We start from the raw sequence: 17,257 nt of genomic DNA on the forward strand, positions 1-17,257 counted from the left end.
GCAATAAAAACATTTCTGGTTCTACATAGCACCTTTTTTCTAAGAGTGTACAGCCTGTTCAGACAAAAGGTGTCCCAAAATTGAACAAGATTAATGACTTAACATGTTGAAGGCTAACTCGAATAAAAAGGGCCTATTGCCAAAAAGAGACTATCAGAGCATTCTTCATTTCACTATACTGTAGCAAACCAACTGGTTGCTAAATTGCAACTAAAAGCAATAATAATAAGCTTTATTTGTAAGCACCGTTCAAACACAGAATGCATCTCAAAGTGCTTTACATTTGGAACATTTAAAACAATAATAGAGAAGAAAATAATAATAAAATAATAATACAGTAATTATTTATTTTGAGACTAATGCAGCAAGCTGTTGCATTGTGTGTGTGTGTGTGTGTGTGTGTGTGTGTGTGTGTGTGTGTGTGTGTGTGTGTGTGTGTGTGTGTGTGTGTGTGTGTATGTGTGTGCGTGTGCGTGTGTGTGTGTGTGTGTGTGTGTGTGTGTAGGCTTTGCTTACAAATGCTTAGCATATCACTTGGCATCACTATTTGCATTCCTGTAATGTTAGATGTTCGAAAAGTATTTGTTTTGGCAAAATTAAGGTGGCTATTTGCACATTCAGCTAACATTTCTAGTTTTTTTTTTTTTTTTTTTAAAGCCAGCACTTTTTCCCTGAAGCCATCAAATATCTACAACTGCACAAGATAACCAATTATTCATGTGGTGGCCTGCCTTTCCAACCTGGCGACAGAGATACGGTACTCCGAAGACGTGACCTTGTGACCTGACCTTACAGGTCTCTGATTTCACAATGACCAGAGACGCCAAGATAGAAAGGATCAAGCTGTGGGTTATTTATTGCTCATTTAAAGAGTTACAGTTGGTCTCGTTATGGTGTCTTTTTCCCAAGCAGTTAAATGGAGCACAGTATCATTCAAAACATGACAGATTAGTCAAGTTCTGAAGAAGCAGTCGTTCAGAGATAGAGGGTTCCTTGGTCCCCAGAATAGTGACTCAAGCTTGTCCTCTCCTCCTAAGGTACTGTTGCTCTCCTCTTTCCTTCGTTTTCCTTTATGACCACAGGAAGACAAGAGCTGACTGGTGAGTTTGTAAACTTCCTGTATGGCCATCTTGATGTTGAGCTTCTTCTGAGAGGCTTTCAGAGTTACCTCGTTAAAGGGAAATGTCAGAATGAAATCACCCATACGGCATGGGGGCACAGTGTTTTGAATTTTGTTATCCCAGGGAAACACAGTTGACTTGTACTTATGTCCATGTATTGATGGTAACTTCACAGAACTGCCTGCCTTTTTCTTTGAGTTTTCCTTCATCATATCAGGAGTTGTCGTTGTCGAGCACGATCCGTCCTCACTCTCAGATTCCAAATCCAATGCCTTTGAACAGTCAAGAGGCTTTGGCTTCTGTGAACGAAGGGAGCGTGTCTTCCTACGGCAATAACTTGTTGCTGGTGTCAAACTCGATCCCAGGGTTAAGCGTAGGGCACAGTTCAAGTTCTCAGTTGAATTGTGTTGTGACTGCTGCACTGTACCACAGGACTCCCCTGGAGAGCCTCCTCTGCTGCACAAGCAAGACTGACTCTGACACTTCTCTCTGCAAGATGGTTCACAGAGGGACTTTGGGAGCAGGAGTACCACAGGTGTTTTGGCCTGCAGAATTTGACTCCCTAAATAGCAAGGTGTCCTATACTTTTGTCTCAGGTATCCCCTCTGTCGAAGGCTATCATTTTCCTTGTAGTTTAAAAGGTCAATGAGGTCATTGATGAGGCCTTTTTTTACGGTTACATCAGCAGAGCAGTCCAGCGAGAGAGCAGGGCTGTAGTTGACTTCCAGCAACCATGGTTTTAAGTTTTCATCAATCAGGATATCAAACCCAAACAGCTCTACACAGTTGGGACTTGAAGGAATGGACGGGGCTATGGTAAGAAGAGTGAGAGTTACGATATTGTTGATCTTTTGCCAGAACAGCAGTTCATTAATGCCCATATTCCGTAAAAAGCAGCGGAATTTGCTGAGTGTCCACTTACAACCTTGGCCTATGTGTTCTTTATCGGTTGAATAGAAAGGACCGAATTTGTTAATGCTGGTGTTGGTCAGATGAGAGTAGAGGTTGTTTAGAGTACTCAGGTTGAATTTCTCCGTTGCAAAACGAACCAAGCCTTCCTGATATATATAGATAGTTAGAGGACTAAAGCTCTTCACACAAACATATATCCGAAGGTCAAATTTATAGCCCGAAATCAAAAGTGGATTACTGATGTATCTTTGTACAATGACAGGGCAGTCATAAGCTAAGTCTTTAATATCTTCAAAAATGAAAATGCCTCTCCCTCGTGATAGATCCACTGGTTTGCAGATCCAGTAAGCGCCCTTACCACCATTTGCCAAACGATGCTTTGAGAACTCCTCTAAAAAACGTACGTAGTCATTAGGGAGATTGAAAGCTGTCGGACTGAAATTGTAAAGTGCTGGGCCAAATGTGCCCCTCATCCTCCTCAAATTCCGTGCCAGCCAGTCTTTGCGGGTAATGCCAACTGTTTTGGGGTGGTGATTGAGCCTCTGCCAGGGCATGATGTTCTCATAGTCGGATCTGCGGAAGGCAGAGGCACGCCAGTAAAGGTTCCAGTCTCCCTCATCCTGCTGCTGTTCTTCAAACTCCTCCCAGCCTCTCTCCAGAAGCACCTGCCGCACAAGCTCAGGTGCTCCCTCATGAAGACGGAACACCAAAGGTTTAGCGTCACACACACCTTCAGCCATTTCCAGCGAAGGTGCTGTGTGTCAGATGCTGAAAAGAAGCACGAGAGAGGACTTTAAACAGCGCTATTTATTTAGTCTACCATGTTGTAAACAGTTAAAACCGACTAGACCAAGGTTGAGCTGATAGGAGCATAGGCTACTGTTGGTGTTTACATTTGTGAATGAAGTAGGCCTAGGCTATTTTGCATGAAGAAATATTAGATTAGGCCTATAGGCTAAATTTCATTCCACGTTAGGCTGAAGTCATGGAAGCCAAGTTAGGGTGACTGCTGATAAAATATTAGCCTATAGGCCTACTGTAGGTCATAGCCTGGCCTAGGCTAGCCTACTCTGTGGGGAGATTAAATTTGTTTAGGCTAACGTTCAATTCTGTTTAATGTTGAGCCATTGGGTTGTTTGGCTAGGATTTCTAGGATGCCAGTTCAGCAAGTTTAGCTTTCCATACATTTGCAGAACATAACGACCCCTAAATAAATGAATGAATAACGTAAGCGACTTCTAGTAAACCATGCAAGAATCGTACAACAAAAAATGCAGACATTCCGCTAAAGATATTTAGGCTAGACAGGCTATCTAGGCATTAACTTACCTGTCAGGGAGCACACCTGCCGCCTCCTCCGTTCGCCCTGCTCTCTGTCTGTATCACACTCGCAATCGTCATCTTTGTGTTGCTAAGATACCAAGAGCATCATGCTCTGAACGGAAGTAGTAGAACCTAGAACTAGATTTCTAAAATGTTGGTCGTGAACTGTGGTTTTATCGTGATATGATATCATCCTTTTGGGAAAGGCAGCTTTTGGATGACGGTAATCAAATGTTAATTGAAAAAGTAGCAACACGACAAAGTCTATTATTGCAGTATATTTATTACAAATGTAGGCTATCGTACAAGCTTTTTTGTAAGGTTAGGTAACATAGGCTAGCCTAGGCTACAGACATCACCTAGGCTAAATGCTTCTTTTTAAGCCCAGTAGGCCTACTGTAAGTATTTTTAAGACTGGGCTATAGATTCGTTTCTTTTGATGGTAAGGTACCACTTGAGTTCGTGTTAAATTCTACTATTTCACATTGGCTCTGTTTGTATTCTAACACGGCATAGAGTATAACGCCAAGTACAAGGACAACAATAAGTATGTATAACTTAATTTCCACACAAATGAAGATACTGAGCGCAAAGGAAATTGCACTGCCCAAGGACTCCCACAGCCGGTAGTTGGAGAATGCTGCCTCTTTCTGGTCATAGAAGAGAACTCCATAAAGAGCTGAAAGGAAATGGCAACATAGGGGCATGAGGACATGGGCCTAAAAATGAAAGGCTAGAATAGCCTACACTTTATGGTCATGGTTATGGAACTTAGCTTTTGTCCAAAGCAACTTTCTAAATTACATGCAACTTGCAAAACAAAACAATAGCCTAAACAGTAGCTTATATATTTTATATATGTTTTTAAATAGCAATAATAACAATAATGGCAATGCAATATTGCATTATAAATACAATCAATAATGAAGATAAACAATGGGATAAATATACAAACCATAAAAATTATTACCACTAAAAAGATATTCCGAACTTGCTTGCTTTTTGGACATTAAAAGAGCATTCTAACTATAGGCTAACAACCTATAAAGTAGCAAGTAGCCTACGCATTGGGCCTTTCTGTAGGCCACAATAGTCTATGTTGTCAAGGTAAATGACTACATGCCATTCATTTGTGTCTGCCATATAGCATCTGCCATTCCCCAAAGAGAGGGGAAGATGAAGAAGGCAGGCAGCTGGTCTGGATGAGGTCTCCATACAAGTAGACCCAATATACAAGACAGGTTTGTCACTGCAGCTGTGTAAAGATAATTGAGAATTGCATTCGCAGAGATATGTGAACACACGGCTCATTAAAGCTTCTAGCCCTTAGTAAAATAAATACTGTTAACTGAATACATTGTTCAAGTGAAAATGTAAACTATTGCATTTTAGAGTGGCTGTATTATTTATAACTGATTATATAGTGATTTTTTATAACTTACCTAATGCAATCAGTACTTTTCTTCCTGTGTATTGGGATATCTTTCCCACAGTCAAGGCAGTTACTGAACCCGAGACACCAAAGCAGATCATTACAAAGCCCACATAGTGTATTCCTAAGGCACATGTAGCATACACCTAGGAAGAGAAAATACTAAAAATTTTAATTTACAAAGAAAGTCTACAAATAAAGTGGTGGGACCAAATTGTTTCAGATTATATTTTACTGAAGCCAACTCACACTGGTATAGTCTCCAGTAAGGAAACTAATTTCGAGACCAACGAACATTGTTAGAGGAATGAGAAGAGCTTGTCGGTAGTCTTTGAGCCGTTTAAATGTAGCAAAAAAGACAGTACAAAATGATTTCTTCTCAGAATCAGTGGCTTCTTTTTCTTTCATATTATCCACAAATACAGCAATAGTGAGCATCCCCAGCACGCCAATCCCTGAACGTGAAGAACAATTATAAGTACAACAATGATATCAAGCTGTTTGTAAAATGGTTAAATATAACCAATTAATAACTGATTAATAGTTTTAATCTTCAAAGTCGGTACTGTAGCTCACCAAGATAGCAGCCCAGGAGAATGTTCAAAGGCCTTTCTCCAGGCCTTTCCATGAGGGCCTCCAACCCACTGGAGTTGAGGCAGCTGCTGACACCACAGAACATAGGGTCCTCCAGGGAGACATTCACTGTGTGGCAGTCAGATAAACTAGTTCAAGCTTGCTTTCCAAATCAACTGTACAGTCTATCTTGTTTTTTTATATGCATCCATACACATAAACATGTGTGAGATTATTTGTGTGTGTGTGTGTGTGTATGCGCTTTATGTTTTTACAGTGGAGAGACGGAAGCAAGAAGGACAGAGAGAGATGGGGTGCTGTGCTGTGTGTATGTATTGTGCATTTGAGTGCTCCTTTACCTGGCTTTGAACCCTGCTCGAGTATAAGAGAGGACAGGAGGTTGCCCCAGACATTGGATGACTGGTGGGCAAGAAACAAAATGCCAAAATATTGATTGATCACATCTGAGCTTTCCCTCTTGTCTATTTCTGCTTGCAGGTTGCCAGTGGCAGTAATGTAGGTGCTCACTGCTGCCCAGAGTGGCGATGCTCCTAAGCCTATAATTGTGGAAGCTATGATCAAACTTGGCCTGGAAGTGAAAGCAAGACATTATTACAAGTAGGTGTCACAGCATGCACACATCAAGGCGAATCAAGGTTTTCATACTTGAAACAACAAACATGTTTTAGGTCTGCTATGCTGGAATAATTGAAGTAAGCAGACTCCCTAGAATTTAAATTGCATGTGCGTACCATCCTGGAAAGAAGTTACCAAGTGTGTAAATGACACCGCCTCCGGTACAGAGAACAACAGTCCACTTGCAGCCCAGGTAGCTGATAAGTGTTGGTGCTACAAACAAGGAGGACAGGATCATCATTGCGTATGCGACACTCACTGATGTTACACCCATCCCTTCCTCTGCATTCAGACTGCTCTGTGGAGAAATGTCACTGAATTCAACTTTGAGAGAATTCAGACCTCACTCTCGTTTTGTCAGAACTTTACAGTCTTCCTTACTATAAGGTCAATTGAAAGTTGTAGGTTCAATTCACCGTTGTGCCCTTGAGCAACGCACTTAACCCCAAGTTGCTGCAGGGACAATGTAAAACAAACATTGTAATATAATATGTAAGTCACTTTGGACAACAGTGTCTGCCAAATGAATACATGTAAATCAAATAATGATGAACTAATGAACTGCACATTATATTAGCAAATGTATTCCAAGCCTGTATAGCTTATTTCAATTATTCACGGTGGTATAAAGTAGCTGTTTACTAAGACTCGGTGATGCTTTTCCATATAAGGCAAAACAACTGACAGCACAATCATAATAAACAGTAAATAATAGTTCCGCATTTAAGCAGAGATACTAGTTTTTTTATTGACTTACTTTGGCTCAATACTTTGCTTCAACATTTTGTCAACATAATCAACCCTTTTTACTAGGACACCATAATGATGCCAAACAGAAAGACAATCCACTTTACCTGTAAGCTTTGGAGGCTCCCTATTGATGTGAATACCATTGAGAATCCACAAGAAATTACTATGACATTTTTCAAGTTCCCCATGTTTTTTGTTTATCAATAAATTCTTTATATTCGTGTAGATGTTTTTTGAAGTTGTTTGTATAAAAATATAAAAGAGAGTTCCGTCAGCTATCCACATGCATTGTTTTGCCTCACAACCGAAAAGAGTTACAACCAACTTGCTATCACTATTTGTGACTCAGCGTTAGATAATCCATTTAATAAGTAACACCACTGTCATCGCGTGATCGTTGATAGTGGTAAGACTGTAATGTTTTGTCAGTATCTTCAATGGATCAAAGTTCATTAGGTAATAAATGCAAATTCTCATTGAGCTCAATGCACACCAAACCAACTAATAGACTCCAAAACCATGGCAATCTCTAGGTATGGTGAAGGGTGTGTGATGATGTGGGGTTATTTTAATTCCAAAGGCCAGCAGGGTGCATAGTGTCCTGGATCCATGGAATAATTGGCATTTAAACAATAAACAAAATAAAATCTGCCTGCCTCTATGGGAATTGTAACACATAGGGTTAACATAGGGGTTCCAATACTTACAGTATGACCCCTGTATTTTAAGGAAAACATTTATTTATTCACGATACATTATTCATTCACAAAGAAAATTGATGTCCTTAAAGGTTGGATATTTCCTCTCTTTTTTTAATTAAAGGCATTAAGATACATTTCCAAAAGATGATTTTATATTCCTCTTTATAGTCAACTTTAGCATGTGTTCCAATACTTATGGAGGGCACTGTACAGTATATACAGTATGGTCTTTTGTCCAAAGCGTCATACAAATAACAACAACACAATAGTTAAGCAATACAAAAAGTTGGTAAGACTACACCAAGGAGCACCAACAGCAATAATGTAAAACAATACCAATTAAATCACAAGCCATACAAATAAATAATTAGCCTACCATAATAATACAAACCATAACATATAACATAAGAAACACGTAATAATTTAAGTGTATGTTGAACAGATATAAATTAGACATCCATACATCCATACATTTTTTAATGGTTTTAAATCTCAGCTTGAACGATGACTGCACAATCTTTTTTGTCCAATTCAAAGAGTTTATTAAGAACACTTGAAAACACTTAAAATACTTTGAAACACATGCCCACCAAGATTTAATGAGCACAACGTCACTTTTTGCACACATGCGATCACATATCCCACGGACTTCCAAAGACAATAGTTGGCAAATGCTGCCACCCTTTGAGAGAACTCGATGACAAGGTCCTTTTAGGCAAGTCCCTCCACTCAGTGGCCCTTTTGCAACAATTTTTGGGCACTTATCGGGCATCTGTTCGGGCAGACAAGTCTAAAGACGGTGTTCTTGATTCTAGTAGAGATACGTTTTTCTCAAATTAAGTGAACTTCTCCGGTTGGTCTTAAAGCTCTCCATTCTCTGCCTATGCTCAGAATAACTAACCTGACGACATCATACTCAATTCTTATCAGAATATGAGTCTGAAACTGCTCCATTCAGCTGCGATTATGGGGCGTGATTCAACCGATACAGTGCGAGGGGGATAGCTCTGCACTCATTGGATAGACCAAACCAAACAGAACAAGTTATTGGCTGTCAGTATCTGCGAAATCTAAGACAGAAATATGTAGCAGGGTAGGCTATGGAAAACATCCTCCTTCGTTTTTAAAAATAATTCCTTCAAACTGTATGCAATGAACAGCTGGGGAAGTGTGTCGTTAACCCAACGAGCAAACAGACATTTTTAAACAAACGGGAACAACATCACCCAAACATGCTGTTTTAACTGGGTGAAAGTGAAACTGAAGTTTTCCCACATATCCTCGTTGGTCTAAGTGTTCAGAAACGATTGTGCGAATCCGTGATAAAACCTCCGTTTCAATAGCTAAGATAAACGAAAGGCCAAACTGCATGAACAAATTATGCATTCATAGCCATAGCGTTTCTGTTGCAATCAAAATCAACCTAAGCCAACGTGGTCTCACGCCCAACTCGTTGAACGAGGACGCATGCAGCCGTGAACGTCACTGCTGTTCATCTGTCAATCATCACGTAAAGCCCGCCCTGTGAAATGTGATTGGTCCGAACAGATCTGTATCTCGAATAGTAGCAGCTGAACGGAGCAGTGCCAGACCGAAGTTCCCTGCAGAAAAAGAATGGAGTCGGGGCTAAACTTCGGTCTGGCATCCAGGCTACAGAATAACTCCTACAGTCCATACACCTCATGGCTCTGTTAAAGGAATATTTCGGTATTTTACACTTTAAGTCCGTTTTCTGTATTGCCTAGCATGAAAACGAGTGTTTGACACCGAAATCTCGACGATTGAGCCCGTTTGTGGAATTTGGCAGATTTAGAATGGAGCTCTGTATGGCTTTAACATTGCTCGCTTTGTGCATGGTCTATTCTGTCCTTAAAACACCCCTAAACGTTCTATAGCAAGTTTAGCAGCGAAATACAGCTTCTGTCATCTGTTATCAGGGATTTTCGAAATCCCGGAAGTACTTTTTTAACCGTGTGTGCCTAATATAACACAACAGAATTTGAATTTCACTGCGAAACTTGCTATAGAAGATTGTTGACGACCAGTAACCACTCGGTGAGCTGCACATTTTTAAAACATTTAGGGGTGTTTTAAGGACAGAATAGACCATGCACAAAGTGAGCAATGTTAAAGCCATACAGAACTCCATTCTAAAGCTGCCAAATTCCACAAACAGGCTCAATAGTCGAAATGTCGGTGTCTAACACTCGTTTTCATGCTAGGCAATACAGAAAATGGGCTTAAAGTGTAAAATAACGAACTATTCCTTTAATGGGAAATAATCAAAATGGCTTGTAGCATGACCACCACAGAAGGGAGGGTACAATTGTATTGGTTGTTGGGCTCAAATGTTAACAGCCTTTAGCCAGATATGTTTCACCAGTCCAATCACTTCCTTTTCGTCTTCTGAAATTATACTTGGTTGGCATCAGCAAATCTGGATGTCTTGATCTTGGCCTATCTTGTTTGTCCTGAAGTTCAACTCCTTATCGTACTCTCCTCAACTACATCAAGTTCCGTCAAAAGTGGTAGTTGGAAGACTATAATGAGTAGGCACTTTCTTGGGTGGAGCCAAGTTCATTGTGTATGTAGCCTAATAAATATATTAACAGACATCTATATTTTACAATCCAATTACGGTTTTAAACCTCATCTCAACACAACACAGTTAGGTGATTCCTGGTGTAATTCAACAAATAAAATCTATCTAGGTGTGTTGACATGGAGAAAATGAACAGTCATATGATGTATTGAGAATTTATAGCACATTCAAATCGACATGGTTATTGTCTTCTGGCCCCACAGACTTGGCCTCCTCAATTCCTGGTGTTGGGTTTTTGTATTCCTCATACTCAACAATACAGCACAGAGTTACAGACAGCAGAAGGACAGCCAAAAGCATGTACAATTTAACATCCACACAAAGGAAAGAACTGCAGGCGAATGCTGTCACATATCCCACGGACTCCCAAAGACGATAGTTGGCAAATGCTGCCTCCTTCTGGCTATGGAAGAGAACTCCATAAAGGGCTGAAAATTGGTAGAAAGGTGTAAATTCATAGCCTGATAAACCAGCCTAAATGGGGATGTCTAATTTAGTCTGGCCTCGATGAATGGATACAACGGAACATTGTTGATGAGCACAACCCGTTGTCTTTCAAACCGTTTCTGTGCCTATAGGCCAACGCTCCCTCAAAACCCCGCCCCAGAGCCCTCTGCCTCGCCCGCGTTGATTCAAAACACATCTCTGCGTTGTGATTGGTTTAGTTGCCATCTGCCAGATTCAGGGCAGTGTTTTCAAAATGTACAGTGGTCCGAGGCCAGACCCAAATGCAGGCAAAACATTTTGCCGTCCAGCAGTTGGCGCTGGTTTTTCAGGCTAGTAAATTCATTGATTTCATATTCAATAGTTTTTCTTCTTTTCTTTATACAGAGCTGTTTCTAGACCTATTATTTTATTCCATAGAGCAAGAGAGGTGTTCTTCTTAAAAAAAATCAATACTGTAAAAACACAGTCAAATACAAACAGAAGATTGATAGAATATGTTTATTATCCAATACTGTATTCTATCCATCTTCTGTTTTGTATTTGACTCTGTGTTTTTACAGTATTTTGTATTATTTTTTCTTTTATACAGAATAGGGTGAGATGTAAACAAAGTTATGACCACTTAAATGAAGTAAACAAAATTACCATTGTTTTGTGTTTGCCACACAGCATCAGCCATTCCCCACAGGCCGCTGATAGCAAAGAAGATGGGCAGCTGGTCATGATTAGGCTTCCAGAGCAGAAGAACCAGGATACAGGAGAGCTGCGTGACTGCAGCTGTGGGCAGACAGACAGCTCCAATTATTGGCCAATCAAGCTTAAAGGCATACTGTGCAGTTTCAGGTATTTTTAGCACTCTATAGAGCTTTCCCTAGAATCGCGATATATTTATATCTTTCTTTGCTGTTGTAAATAGCCTACTTCTCATGGCTTGTTTCCCCTGTACAGAATGGAAATGATGCCGGAAATGCTTTTGTTGTGGAGGCAAAGGACTAACAACAGGCAAAAACGATCTCCAAAGAGCTAGATCTATACTGACAAGGTAATGTTTCACGATTCTCGCTAGATGTCTTGGGTTTCATGGTCTTATTATACTTTCTAACTTGCAGCTGTGGGCTCTGATTTTTCTGGTGCCTTACCCAAGATAAAAAGTGTCAGTCTTCCACTGTACTGTGACAGCCTCCCAAACACGTAGGAGAACAGTGACCCAGTGACACCAAAGCAGATCATGACATATCCAACAAAATGGATTCCCAAGGCACATGTTACATAATCCTGCGGACACAAAGGGAGGCTTTTGAATAATTCACATAATAGCACCAATGAACACCTAAAATCTAAACTTAAATGTCCCGCTTTGGAATCTTAAACCCAAGTCCATGTCGCTCTGGATAAAAGCATCTGCTAAACATCAGTCATGTTACTTAAGCATTATCGCACGAGTGGGAGTGGTGTTGTTGGCCAATATCGCCACGGCTGTGGTTCGCCGCAGGCACGAAGCCGAAGGCTGAGTGCCGTAGGTAACTACAGCCGTGGCGATATTGGCCAACAACACCACGACCATGAGTGCGATAATGCTTTTATACAACAGTTCCATTGCCAACAAAAAAAAGATACCCGAGTGCATTTTTAGGAAGGATAATTATTATTTGCCATCGTTTTATTTAGCCCAGTTCCTCCGCTATGCGAAGTAGGACTAGCTCAGAACGCGTGTGGTTGCTATGCAACTGCTAAGTCTGGTTAAATCAAAGCGAAGAATCAACCGTCGCGGAGTGATTATTAGCTGTGAAGAGTCACCAGTGGTGATATCGGTTAATATCACCACTGATAGAACGCGTCTCGTCCAATCAGATATTGCTAAATCGTTCGACCGGACCTAACTGTTGTATAATTGACCGTATATGAATATTTAACCAAAGAGGTTATGTCTTTGATGGGCTTTGTCTGTGAGCAGGATTTGCACAATAAAAAAAAAAAACTGGATGAGAAGTTATAGTATAGACCAGGAACAAACCTATCAATTTCTAGAGTGGTCCAACTCACAATTAACTCATAATGCTGCTTATTTAGCATTTAGTTTGCTAATGTGGCATGTTACAGCATTTTACTTTGATCTGCCCTCTCAGAGTGCCCTTCTAGTTTTTCAATGAGATCAATTGTTTTCTAGAATAAGTGGCAGAATTGGCCAATTTGGACAGAAAGGTACTTCTTGAGAAGCCCATGGGCTCAGGGCGACTGCAGTCTTGTTTTTATTTGTACCTTTGTATAATCTGCGCTCAGGAAGCCGAGTTCCAGTCCGATGTATGATGTCACTGGTATGAGGAGAACTTGCCGCTTGTCTCTTAGTCGTCTGAATGTGGCTAAGAGTGTGCTGCAAAATGTCTCTGTCTGCTGGCTCATTGCCTCTGGTTTCTCTTTTTTGTCAATATTATCCAGGAATACAGCAATCAGTAACATCGCCAAAACACCCACGCCTAGGGAACAACAACAGCTCAAGTTATTTCGTGCTCCACAAATGTCAGTAATCTGTGGAAATGAATCAAATGATACTTGTAGAAACTAGCAGTGATGGGTCTGCCCCCTGTATGAACCTCATAGCTGAAGAAATTTAGCAACATCAATGTATAAGCGGCGGCTAATAGTCATCACTGCAAACTATTGAAAACTTTCCACCTCTATACATTCTAAATATTTCACTGTGCATGTTTGGGTAGATTTTGGGTACGTTGGGTCCAGTCATGTGATGCTGGCCTACCTAGATAACAGCCCAAGAGTGTGTACACCAGTCTGTCATTTGGCCTGGTGGTGGAGTTTCCAAGAGAAACATCGAGAACTCCACAACTGTCCACTCCACAGAACAGTAAATCATCACGTGTGATGTTCTCTAAGGAAAGGGGAAAAAAACTTGATTATGACCTTATGAATTTGTCAGCATGAAATGTCTAAGACCAAGACAAAGGCCCTTTCCAAAACGAGTTACTTCATGGGGGACGTTTCAAAATGTTAGTTCCGTATGAGTAGGCCATACCTGTAAACAAATGCATGGTCCCGTGAATCGTGATAACCAGCTTCCGCTAGGGAGAGAGAAGTTCGTACCAAAGCTGAGTGCGGTATTATAATCCTATGCGCTAATCAAGGGAACTTAACTTAGCTGCGAGGCTGCTTCCCATCCGAGTACACTCTTTAATCGAGGGGTAGAGATACTCTTTAATACTGGGTAGAGATACTGTACGTTTCGGAAAGGACCACTGTCAATGAGATTCGACGACAGTGGAGACATTTAAGGGATTCAACTATTTTCTTCACCACATGCACAGACGCCTTAATTCATACTCATAATATTAAAAAGTATCACAGTACTCTGTCTGACATTTTTGTTGTATTTTGATAGTGTAATTTGTGTCATTTGTAATTTGTGACAGTGTAAGGCGCATTCGGATGTGAAAAGCAGAAGTGTCGGATGTGAGAAGTGTCAGGAATTTTTTTTTTATAAAACCTTTTGGTAGAAGTGTTTTAAAAGAATCCCTCAAATGACCCTCAGGGACAGGTTACGTACAGTAGTGTGTTTATTTGATTGCTTGTATGTATTATTTGAAAGCATGCAAGGTTGAAGTTTCCCTGAAAATATGCCAAGTAGCACACAATTCACCCTCAATAGAATATGCTTTTAAAGTGTACTATATTGTAACGACACCAATTATCGCCCCTTTCGTCTGAAAATTCCAAAACAAAAATGTTTTTAATACCTCAAAATAACATTTGATAAATGAACCTTACATTTTTCAGTAGCCAGGTGTGTAGATTTGAACAAAATCTGGTTTGGTTCTTACCGGGGCTTTTACCTCCTGAAATATCCGTATTTAATATATTTTGTTTACCACGCTCAGAGTTTAGTGCTGTCTTGGTGGTTCGCCTATTTTCGCCCTTTCCCACGGCACATCAACGGTTAGACCAAGAATTCTCATCACAAATCAAAATTCCACTGCAGCTCCAAGCGGTTTTGTACATGCAGCCTTGCAACACTGTTTACAGCTCTTCTAGTCACGGTAAAATGCCATTTTTGGTACATAGCTAATTTAGATGCACTTATGGTGTGGGTGCACTTCATTACAAATACACCGTCATAGTTTCTATAGAAATTAATATTAAGTGACACATACACATAAGAGGGCGATAGTAGATGTTATTCCGATAGTAGGTTACATGACAAATGAAATATTACCAGTTGTGGGGTCCTGTCCTAATACCACAGAGGACAGGAGGTTACCCCACACTGCTGAGGACTGGTAGAGGAGATACAAAATCCCAAAGTACTGGTTGATCACATCTTGACTCTTCTTGTTTTCTTCGACTGCATACAGTCCTCCACTGATTGTTAAGTAGGTGCTAGTGGCTGCCCAAAGTGGAGACTCCCCCAGCCCCAGAATCACTGAGCTGGGCATCAGGGTTGCCCTGGAAGAGAGTTGTTTTACTGTTCTGGTTTATGTCACCCAGTCATCTACTAGGGCTCAAATAGGACCATGCACAGTACTTTACACTGCCAACAGCCATCATCATCATCATCAACAACAACAACAACAACAACAACAACAAAATGGTAGCTAGCTACTATGGAGGCAGATGATGTAACAAGTGATCTTTGGATGTGACGTGTGTGACACCTTTTGTTGTAAGTTTATTAACTAGTTTAGCAGTTTATTAGTCTTGGTATTAGATGTTTCATAGTGCCATTGCCCTGTTGCAACATTTTATGGACACTTATGAACCCAGCAGGTGTGTTGTACTTACTTTATATAAATTATTAACCAGTCTAATACAGTAGTTCATTACACTATCTTTCCAGTAATGTTACACTGCAACTATGCTACCTACCCTACGCTCTGCCAACGTATTATACAGTATAAATTGTCAATAGTTATATGTAACAAACTTACCAGCTTGGATACAAATTTCCTAAGGTGTACACCACATTGCATGCCATCCCAGCAAAGATGGTCCATTTGCATCCCAGGTACCTGATGGCAGTCGGGGTGATGAACATGGAGGACAGGATGATGGAGGCGAAGGTCACGCTGTTGGAGGCCAGACCCAGGCCCTCATCAGCATTCAGACTGCTCTGTGTCAAACGCAAAACAAGGGCACCTGCTGTATGCTCTAGGGATGTACTGTAACAATACACTCAACTGAATTCACAATTCGGTTTAGAATTTTAAGTTCAGTCTGATTTTCTCACTATTTATTTGTTTTGTTTTTTTTTACAGAATAGGCTGTAGACTAATTAGGACTTAAAAATATGTCTGTGTTTATATAAACTGAAAGGAACAGAAGCTATGAAGTGTGAGTCATAAACTGTAGTCTATGGTCCCAGTTAACAGGTGAAAAAGTCCGGCTTCAGAAACAAAAAATCCTATTCTCGATGTCAGGTTCCTACGGCATGGGCATGCCTACATGGCAGGGCAGGCCATAAACACAGATAACATAGTCTACCCAAATTTAGGTCAACCTGCTGTACATCAAAGAAGAAAAAAGACCGCACTTTGCATACCAACATGTTTATTGCACACTGAGACTGAATGAAGCCTGCTCCTACCACACCATTTCTCCAAGCTGCTGTATAGTCTGGGGTGAGGTGTTCGTCATTCATTCAGTCTCCTTGCCTCTTACTTTACCTGTCACAGGCCGAGCCTACATTGGGCCTATATCATTAATATAATATATTATTAAACACAGTCTTACCTGTAGATTGAGCAGGCCTCCAGTAGCAGTGAATAAAAGCAAAAATCCAGATGAAACCACCACAACATTTTTCATGTGCCGTCCCATTTTAGCAAATTACCAGGCTAGTTCTCTGGTCCACTGAAACAAATGTGAGCAAAGTAACAGTGCTTGAGGTGATTTATTGCCTGATCAAAAGGAGATGACCCAGTGGTGAACCTTTGTCCCTATTGTCAAGATTAAAGGCAGAGTTGTATAGTTGTTCACAAGGTCTTCTAGTTGTTCACTTCAGTTTAGTGAAGTGGGACATTCACTGTTTCTCTGTGTTTTTGCGGTCTGTTTTCCCAGTCTCTATCTCTATCTCTTTGTATCTGTTTCTCTCTCACTCTCACTCTTACACACACACACACACACACACTTTCACATGCACAGACTCTCTGTATTCTTTGTTTCTGTCTCTCAATCTCACACACGCACGCACACACACACACACACACACACACACACACACACATACACACACACACAGGCTCTGTTTGAAACCGGAAAAACTCCTGCCTTTTATGATATCCAACTAGGGAGCAAGGGTGCAGTTTGGAGGGGAAAAAAATCATTTTTGCTTCTAGGATTTCCTGAATGACAGTAGTTTGAAGGCAGCATCTATGCACACTCATGTTCCCCCCTACCAATAATCCTTTGCGGCTAACGTCTGAAACAGCGGGGAAAAGTAGGCCTAAACAAAAAGCATGGAGCATGACATCGGTAAAATCACTGCTGAATCTGTTGAAATCAGGTCTGGTCTGATATATTTGCCGCCCGTGAAACTAATGTTCTGTATCTTTAGCCTGCTATAGCTTAAATAAGCTATTTTAGCGTAGCATCCAGCTTTTGCTAGCGTCATATTGTAGTGTTAACCAATGATTAGAGTGCTATATGCTCATTTTAAAAATCATGTTTAGTGAGACATCTCTCTGTTTAGGGAGAGAGGCAGCATGGCAGCTGTCTTCCGTTTCAAGCGGAGCCACAGAGTCTCTCTCTCTCTCTC

General features: G+C 40.6%; 3 protein-coding genes across 3 annotated transcripts; all 3 read right to left on the minus strand.

Annotated features, from left to right (window-relative positions):
* Positions 1-838: 838 nt before the first annotated feature.
* Positions 839-3,413, minus strand: ttll2 (tubulin tyrosine ligase-like family, member 2). The gene is made up of 2 exons (XM_062551108.1): positions 3,363-3,413; positions 839-2,801 (listed from the first exon to the last, which is right to left on the minus strand). Exon 2 carries the CDS (start codon positions 2,771-2,773, stop codon positions 953-955), a length of 1,821 nt encoding a protein of 606 aa, XP_062407092.1. The 5' UTR covers positions 2,774-2,801; positions 3,363-3,413; the 3' UTR covers positions 839-952.
* LOC134098329 (protein unc-93 homolog A-like) lies at positions 2,795-6,935 on the minus strand. The gene is made up of 9 exons (XM_062551360.1): positions 6,852-6,935; positions 6,114-6,295; positions 5,721-5,950; positions 5,365-5,490; positions 5,038-5,243; positions 4,799-4,934; positions 4,480-4,611; positions 3,864-4,035; positions 2,795-2,801 (listed from the first exon to the last, which is right to left on the minus strand). The coding sequence occupies exons 1-9, from the start codon at positions 6,933-6,935 to the stop codon at positions 2,795-2,797; spliced, it is 1,275 nt and encodes a 424-aa protein (XP_062407344.1).
* Positions 6,936-10,206: 3,271 nt separating this feature from the next.
* LOC134098330 (protein unc-93 homolog A-like) lies at positions 10,207-16,320 on the minus strand. The gene is made up of 8 exons (XM_062551361.1): positions 16,234-16,320; positions 15,432-15,613; positions 14,720-14,949; positions 13,253-13,381; positions 12,757-12,971; positions 11,637-11,772; positions 11,143-11,274; positions 10,207-10,478 (listed from the first exon to the last, which is right to left on the minus strand). The coding sequence occupies exons 1-8, from the start codon at positions 16,318-16,320 to the stop codon at positions 10,207-10,209; spliced, it is 1,383 nt and encodes a 460-aa protein (XP_062407345.1).
* Positions 16,321-17,257: the final 937 nt, after the last annotated feature.

The sequence above is a fragment of the Sardina pilchardus genome, chromosome 12 (assembly GCF_963854185.1).
Source record: "Sardina pilchardus chromosome 12, fSarPil1.1, whole genome shotgun sequence".
Taxonomy (NCBI): domain Eukaryota; kingdom Metazoa; phylum Chordata; class Actinopteri; order Clupeiformes; family Clupeidae; genus Sardina; species Sardina pilchardus.

Bases quoted from the DNA above. Each gene is read 5' to 3' on its own strand.
- LOC134098329 (XM_062551360.1), bottom strand. From the start codon at position 6,935: ATGGGGAACTTGAAAAATGTCATAGTAATTTCTTGTGGATTCTCAATG. The intron at 4,935-5,037 runs GTGAGTTGGCTT...TTCTCTTCCTAG, and splicing joins TTACTGGAGACTATACCAGT to GTGTATGCTACATGTGCCTT. The intron at 4,036-4,479 runs GCATGTAGTCAT...ATTTCCTTTCAG, and splicing joins ATGGCAGACACAAATGAATG to CTCTTTATGGAGTTCTCTTC.
- LOC134098330 (XM_062551361.1), bottom strand. From the start codon at position 16,320: ATGGGACGGCACATGAAAAATGTTGTGGTGGTTTCATCTGGATTTTTG. The intron at 13,382-14,719 runs GTAATATTTCAT...CCCTTTCCTTAG, and splicing joins AGGACAGGACCCCACAACTG to AGAACATCACACGTGATGAT. The intron at 11,275-11,636 runs GTAAGGCACCAG...GTCTGCCCACAG, and splicing joins ACTGACACTTTTTATCTTGG to CTGCAGTCACGCAGCTCTCC.
- ttll2 (XM_062551108.1), bottom strand. From the start codon at position 2,773: ATGGCTGAAGGTGTGTGTGACGCTAAACCTTTGGTGTTCCGTCTTCAT.